Consider the following 7,618-nt stretch of genomic DNA (forward strand, 5'->3'; position numbering starts at 1 on the left):
CCCCCCCCCCCGAGTAACGCACCCCTCACCCTGGCTGGGCAGCTTGTCCCAGCCACAGCCCCAATCTCTTCCTCTCCCACACCCCTTCCCTCCCCCTGTTCCCAGCAGACTTACCAGCTGGAGGCAGCTATCAGCTGCCTGTTTAGTCTATGGCCTAATCTCTAAATCATCCAAAGCTTTTCAGAAGCTTTTTCCAAATCGATTTGGAGTTTTTACTTGGTCTCCCAATTTGATTCAGATTTGGAGATTGGGTCCCTGAATTGGGCTGTATCTCCTCTGAATCAAATCAGCTACCAAAACTTTGCACAGCCCTACTGTTTTCCAGCCTGAAAATGCAGAAGGGTTAAAATGGAAACAAAAATCTTCTGTACTGTGGGTTAGTGGTGAGGCTTCAGTGATGATTATAATACATATTCAGTGATACTGTGTTTCATCTTTAATATTCTGCTTCAGGCTGTGAGAATTCACTCTTCATGCTGTTCAGTATTGAACAGAGAGATCACTACATAATATTTTGCTTAGAATTTTATCGCTTAAAACTCCTTGAGGTGAAAGTTCTAAGCAAAATATTATGTAGTGATCTCAGGGCCCTTGAGCACTAATTCACTCACTGGCCTCCTTATTAATGTAATTCATCTGATGACCTGTCTCTCATACAATGTATTTTCTTTGCCCCAGCCCAATCAATGAAGCCCTTGATGACTACACTGCTGCTTTCCTAGTTCATGGTGTAGCCATTGGTCAAACCAGTCTTATGGCGACAGTCACTGATAAAAATGGACAAAGAATCAACTCTGCTCTGCAACAGATTGAAGTAAATAGTTTAATTTATAATTGAACTTTATCAAAAATGCTTACGACAGTGGTGCTGATGTATGAATATGTTGATTTGCTGAGATGATCTGTATTTTTCTCCTGTGAAATCTCTACATACAACTTTTTTATATTCAAAAGTTGTCCAAATGTTGGTCTACTGCAACAGAATGTTAGTTTAGCATTTCTTTGCAAAGTTAGCTGGAGGTTTGGTATTTTCTAGAGGCATAATTGATGTAAATCAAATAGTGAAAACAAAAATATTTATATTCCTATTTCTCTAGGTCTTTCCTCCATTTAGATTACTACCAAGAAAAATTACCCTGATCATAGGAGCAATGATTCAGGTGAGGTATTTAGATTTATTTCCATTAATAGTTTTTTTCTGCAAAATCACTTCAGTAAATTATTGGAAAAGTGCTAACTATCTTGATTTTTTTTTTTTTTGGTGTTGCATTATTTTTTTCAGGGACTGGTATTCAGCTTGGTATCTGTAGCAAGTGCTTGTCCCAGAGATGGTTGTGATGCCCCATGATGGCCACTCAACCCTTGCTATTTTTTGACAGTTCTTGGACACTCCCTTTCTCTTGCCTACCATGTCTTGATGTTATTGACTTTTAAGGAAAGGGTGGTTGTCCCAGTCTTCCTAAGCTCTTAGTACTACAGGTGTCCATGGTCATTGCCTTGGAGCCAATTACACAGGCTGCATCCTCCCCAGTACCTGCTCCCATGCCTCACAGGTGACATGCTCACACATGCCTTTCCTGGGCTACAGGCTCAGCCCCAGTACTTGCTTCTCCTGGGTTATGGGCTCCTTGGCCCCCTCAGTCTCTGGCTGTGACCCCCCAGTCTTTGGCCCCTCTCTATAGGCCCTGGCCCTGTTTTATCGGCCAGGTGAGACTTCTGGGCTCCTCTGACCCTTCCAGTCTCTGACTCTGACCCTACATGGCCTTCAGCCCCTCCCTAGGCCCTGGCCGTGCTCCTGGGCCAGTGAGACCTTTGGGCTCCCAGGCCCTGCTGACAACCATCCTTCCCAAGGCTACGGACCTTGAGGCTCTCTGGCCTTGCTGATACGCTGCCCTCTTTGAGCTTGGGCCCTCTGGCCCCTGCACTCTGCCCTCCTCTGGGCTATAGGCTCACCCACTCCTGTTCCCAGGTATCTCTCTTCCAAGGCATGCCTGACCAGGCTATAGGTTCACCCACCCCTGTTCGCAGCCCAGCCTGATTTGGGACACTCCACCCAGGGGCATGTGGGGGGCGTTCTGCCACTGCACACAGCCCAGCAGAGGCCTCAGGCCCATGCCCCCCGACCTGTGCTCTGGAGGCCCATGCCCTGCCCCCCTGTGTTTCGGGACAAGGCAGCTGCTGCTGCAGGCTGGCTGCTGTGCCCAGAGCATAGAGGGGGAGGCCTGGGGCCCCCAGGCCTACTCTGGGCTGTGCCCAGGAGCAGGACATCCCCCCAACTTGCCACTGGGTGGCAGAGAGTCCCACACCAGACCGGGCCTGAGCCCTACCCCAGTTTTCTGCTGCCACTGGGCTGAGTCATGCCCACCCAGCAGCCAAAGGAATGTGGCATCGGGCCCTGGCCCAGCCAGGTCTGGGACTCTGCCACCCAGGGACACATGGGAGGGCCTCCCCCAGTGGAGGCCTCGGGGTCTGTGGTGCTCCAGAGGCCCATGTCCCCTCCCCACCATGCTCCAGTCACAGCAGCAGCCACTTCATCTCAGAGCACAGGGGGTGGGGGGGAGAGGGGCAGGCACAGGACCCTGGGCAGCAGAGAGTCCCAGACCCAACCAGGCCGGGGATGAGTGCCACATGAGTCCCCCTTGCTGAGCTGAGCCACACATGGCCAGCTACAGCTGGGCTTAAGGTGCAGCAGCAGTCGCCTGTGCCACCTCCACCACTGCAGAGATGGGGAGGGAGTCTCCTGTGCCCTTGAAGGAGCCCCCCTGGGGTTCCATTCCTCCTACCACCCAATGGGGCTGGGGCCCTATTTACCTTTTCCTGCTCCTGGATGAGCCTCAGGTCAGTCCCTCACTGTGGGGGCCTCAATCTGGCCCCCATCCCTTCTCTCCCCCACAGATTGACTTGCTGGGGCTGGGGGCAGCAGGTGTGTGCATGTGCACGTGCCCAACTGTCCCCACTGCCCAGGATCGACCTAAAAAGGCTCTGGGATCGACTGGTCGATTGTAGTCTCCAGGTTGGTGACCACTGCCCCAGGACATTTTCACACTTGACTGTCACCTTGTTTTTAGTCTATTGTAGCGAGGATTCCATGTTTATTTTGGTCAAATGAATGCTGTATCTCCAGGATGATTTAATAGTGTCCCATAAATCTATCACCTATATAAAATAGAGATTTGTGGGAAAGGTATATCAGAAAGGTACAGACAGAGTCACACGAGCTAGGGGAAACAGAGAGGGACATTCCCTGGGATGGGGTGAGCCTGATTGTATGTCCGTGTGTGTATGGCCTGCTTTTGTCTCTCTAGCTCCCTGTATACCAGTCCTGATCCACATGCAAATATGCATGGGAAATAGGTATCTTGAAGTCATTGGACAATGGGGATGGCTCACCCCCTGCACAAAGGAAGTAGTTGTATTTTGCAACCAGTTTGTGCAAGGAAAAGAGGTTCTTGTTTACCTCCCTTGCTGTTATGCACCTGAGCCACATATAAGTGTAAAGCAGAGCTGTGATGGATGCATTCTCTTGATGATCATTGGTTTCTGTGTAATTACAGATTACTTCAGAAGGGGGCCCACAGCCCCAATCCAACATAATTTTTGCTGTTAGTGATGACACAATTGCGTCGGTGAACAGCGCAGGCCTTGTGAAAGGAGCAGCAGTTGGCAATGGAACAGTAACAGGAGTGGTACAAGCTGTTGATGCAGAGACCGGGAAAGTTGTTGTGGTTTCTCAGGTAACGTTTTTATTATGTGGGTTGCAGAAGGAATTAATGTTGATGCAGTGTGGTCCTTACCCAAAATCAGTAAGTTAATTGTTGTATCTGTTTTACTGGTTTCACTGGAATGAGGAAAAAAATTATTTCTATCTTCCCAGATTGTGACTTGGTGCACTCATTGTGAAAGTGAATGATGTCTTCATTAATTCTAGTTGTGCATCTTTCCTCCACTTAAAAGGTTGAGCTCTGAACAAAATCCAGAGAAATCTCTTGAAAAGTGAATTTACTATCTTCAGGTTTGAACGATTAGTCTGATGAAAGGGTCTGCCCAGAAAGAGTCTTAGTCTTGCCATACCATACTTCTGCAGTCCTGTTTAGAGACTTTGTTGTTACTTAGTTGGTGATGTTTATGTGGACATCACCATACAGTTTAACCATCGTGTACTCTGACCATAGTTTTCTGTCGTACAAATGACCTACAGATTACATGTCAGTAGATAAACACATTCTGTATTTTATCTAAGCCAAAATCTAACACAAATATCCAGACACAGTCCATTCAAAACACTGTTCCACACTCACTAGTGAGCCCTTATCTAATGCTTTTAAATTAAGTACCAGAAACTGATACGTGTAAAGTATAGGGCCTTTTTTGTTTTCTCTCCTGTTTAGTACTTCTAAATCTAACAGTATAAATCCTTTTTTAACAGCTAGAGCTTTGACTTAGCTGGATTTTGATGCATCTTTTATGGACAAGCATTCTGTATCAACCTGGTTTTGATTTGTTGTGTCAGTGTTTCTGTTAAAATTCCAAGGTGTTTTATTGAGTGTTGTTTCTGCAAATTTTAGTTGATTTCCAACCTCACCCCTCATCAAGAAGAACATCAAGATAAAGGACTTTAGCATAGTATATGTGAAACCTGTTGCATTTTATCGCTTACATTTGAATCAGGATCACACAAAAATAATCTTAAAAGATTACATTTCTTATTGCAATGAGACAGTCCTATCATATTATATTATCTCTGTTTTTGTAAATCTTTGCTTTTTAAACTTTTCAACTAGTTGGGGCAGGTTTTAAAAACAAACATGACAATGAGGCATATTGGTACAAGAAACAGTTGGCCCTTGGCTTATTGTTCCATTTATTACCAGCTGCGTAATAACTTCTTTCTTTTTAAAAAAAAATATTTAGTTTTATCTGCTCTGCTGTTATTTCAGCCACCTGGGTAATAGTATCATTTCACCAGCAAAGATTTCTGCTGTAGCAGTCAATGCCTGTTGCCTCCTACTTTCTTGCACCTTCTCTTACCCAAGGCTGCTTCAAGCCCAATCTTACAATTTCAAGACAGGTAGAATGGCTACAGTGCAGGGATTCATTATGATGGTTCTTATCTTGCAGTGAGCTCTGGACAAGGAGAGCCAAGTGCTCTGTCAAGTGCAGTGCAGGGTTTGGGGCATCAAGCAGTAACAGGTACAGCTGGAGTACCTGTTCCAGTGTGTCAAACAGCTGATATTGAAAACAAAATCTAATTCACAGAGCATTGTTAATGCAATGGTCCGCTATTTACTGAACTTTTTTTTCCTTTTAGGATAAAGTGGAAGTTGAAGTAGTACAGCTTCAGGCTATTAGAGTCCATGCTCCCATTACACGAATGAAAACTGGTACCCAGGTTAGCTAAGTTACACTTTTTTTTCTAATCTTAAATTTGTTTCTCTCCTTCTTTCTTGCTTGTTATTTTTTAATAGTTGTGAAAAGTAAGGTGCCAATTAGAATTACAAAGAGAGAAAATCTTAGTTTAATTGGTAAGCATTTACAGAACAACTAAAGTTCTAAATCAGTCTGATGTACAACAAATATTCTATGAAGATATTTAACTCTCATATTTGTAATTACTTTTAATGACTTTTTAAATGAATGTGATGGTGCAAAAATTAACTGTGCTACATTGTTCTAAGAATTTTCCTCTCTTACTCTGTTTGTACCATAATGAAACATTTGCTTAAACATGAACTTCTTAGTCTTCTCCTTCCTGGCCTGTAATGACAGTTGTTTCTTTAGGACAGTGTTCCTCCAGTCACAAGGGAGAGTTACGTAAGGAGAATCAAGCAAGTACATGGGGAATAGGAATAAAAAGAATATAATGTGTGCTCTTTCTTTGGACTTGTTAATGCGGGTACACTGTATTGTCCAGCTAATATTGTTGTCAGGTATCCCCTTGAATCTGTACATGGGTGACTGGGGTCACATGAGTTGGGGGGGCACATGCCCCCCCCAGCAGCCAGTCAGCAACCAAGGGGGGCCCCCCCGTGGCCAATATCACCAACCAGGGGGGTGATCCATGGCTGATCACACCGACCGGGAAGCGCGAGTGGCACTCCCAGAAGCAGCCGCAGCACTCCCAGAAGTGCCAACAGCACATCCGGCACTCCCCACTCCCCAGCCAGCACTTGCAGGGAGGGCACCGGTGCTCCCGCCTGCGCCCCCCCTGCCCATTGCCTAAGCAGGGAGTGTTGCCTGGTAGGGAGTGCACCAGCACTGTTGCGGGGGGGGGCAGGGTGCATGTGCACCCTTGTGCAGCCCCTACGCGTTTCTGCTGAATCTAATTTAAATCTATTCTTAATTACATCATATTGCCTGGTTATATCATTTATGGCAATTACTCTTCTTGCTTTGTGCTTACACCTTCCACATATTTGTGTGTAAATTATGTTTTCTGAGTGTTTGGGAGGGATGAGCTGGACCACCAATCTGAACCAGGGAGAGAATTTTTAGGCAAAACAGTTAAAACAAGAGTGCTCAAGCTCCAGCCCATAGGCCAGATGTGGCCTGCAGAGTCATAGCATCTGGTCCACAGGGCTTCCCATGGGTTGGCAAATTTGGTGCCGGGGAGCAGTGGCAAGTAATACCATCCCCCTAACCTCTGCCAAATTCCCAAGGTCCCCTTCTCACACACCTCCCCACCCCCAACAGCTGGATTTGGCCCCTCTCAGGCCCTCCAACCATGCCCAGCCCACAGACAGACTGAGTACTATCTATTTGGCCTGCAGTGGGAAAAGGTTGGGCACCACTACATTCAAATATTCTTATAGTCTCAATTTTGGGAAGTATAAATATGGGAGTCTCACAGGATGGATACAAATTAGGCCTGTGCAAAGCAGCAAGTATTGGCTTCAGATTTGGTCACTTCAGAGGACAGTGATTCACTTTGGAGATTCGAATCACTGTCCCGATCTGATTCCACTGAATCAGATCTGAAAGATGCTGTGCCACTTCAGAAATTCGGCCATAGACTAACAGGCAGTTGACACAGTTGCCTCCAGCTGGTAAGTCTGTTGGGGTTGGGGGAGGGAAGGGGCATGAGGGAGGGAGGGAGGGATTGGGGCTGGGGCTAGAACGAGCTGCCCAGCCAGGACATGGAGGTGCGTTACTCAGGGTGGGGGGGCACAGGATGCAGGCATGGCAGTGCTGGGAGCAGGGTCTGTGCCCTGTTGCCACTTGCCCAGCCAGGGGGGCTGGAGCAGAATGTGGGCACAGCTCGCTCCAGGTGAAGAGGGCCAAACAGCAGCAGGGCATAGCCACCGCTCACAGCACTGCTTCGCCCGCATCCCATGCCCCTCCACACCAGCTGGCAAACAGTGGCAATGCAGATTCCCCACTCCCAGCACTGCCATGCCCACATCAGCACTGAGAACAGGGACCCTGCTCTGCTGCCGCTCGGCAGCCAGCAGGGACAGGCACGGGATGTGGGTGAGGCAGTGCTGGGAGTGGGGGCTATGACCTGCCACCACTTGCCTACTTCTGCCTGCAGTGAGTCGCGCCCACATCCTGCTCCCCTGCCCTGGCTGGTCAAGTGGTTTCCAGCACTGCCATGCCCACCCCCCTCCCCGAGTAATGCACC

The 7,618-nt window shown here is 47.4% G+C and overlaps 1 protein-coding gene across 1 annotated transcript in view; it reads left to right on the forward strand.

The window, feature by feature from the left end:
• The window catches only part of NUP210 (nucleoporin 210), a 128,523-nt gene that overhangs the window by 86,794 nt on the left and 34,111 nt on the right, over positions 1 to 7,618 (forward strand). Inside the window, exons 24-27 of the mRNA XM_019504616.1 lie at positions 679 to 814; positions 1,098 to 1,160; positions 3,555 to 3,734; positions 5,309 to 5,389. Of these exons, the coding sequence (XP_019360161.1) occupies positions 679 to 814; positions 1,098 to 1,160; positions 3,555 to 3,734; positions 5,309 to 5,389 (460 nt within the window). The remainder of the gene's footprint in view (positions 1 to 678; positions 815 to 1,097; positions 1,161 to 3,554; positions 3,735 to 5,308; positions 5,390 to 7,618) is intronic.

This window comes from Gavialis gangeticus, unplaced genomic scaffold (genome assembly GCF_001723915.1).
Source record: "Gavialis gangeticus isolate Ggan-Ray unplaced genomic scaffold, GavGan_comp1, whole genome shotgun sequence".
Lineage (NCBI taxonomy): Eukaryota > Metazoa > Chordata > Crocodylia > Gavialidae > Gavialis > Gavialis gangeticus.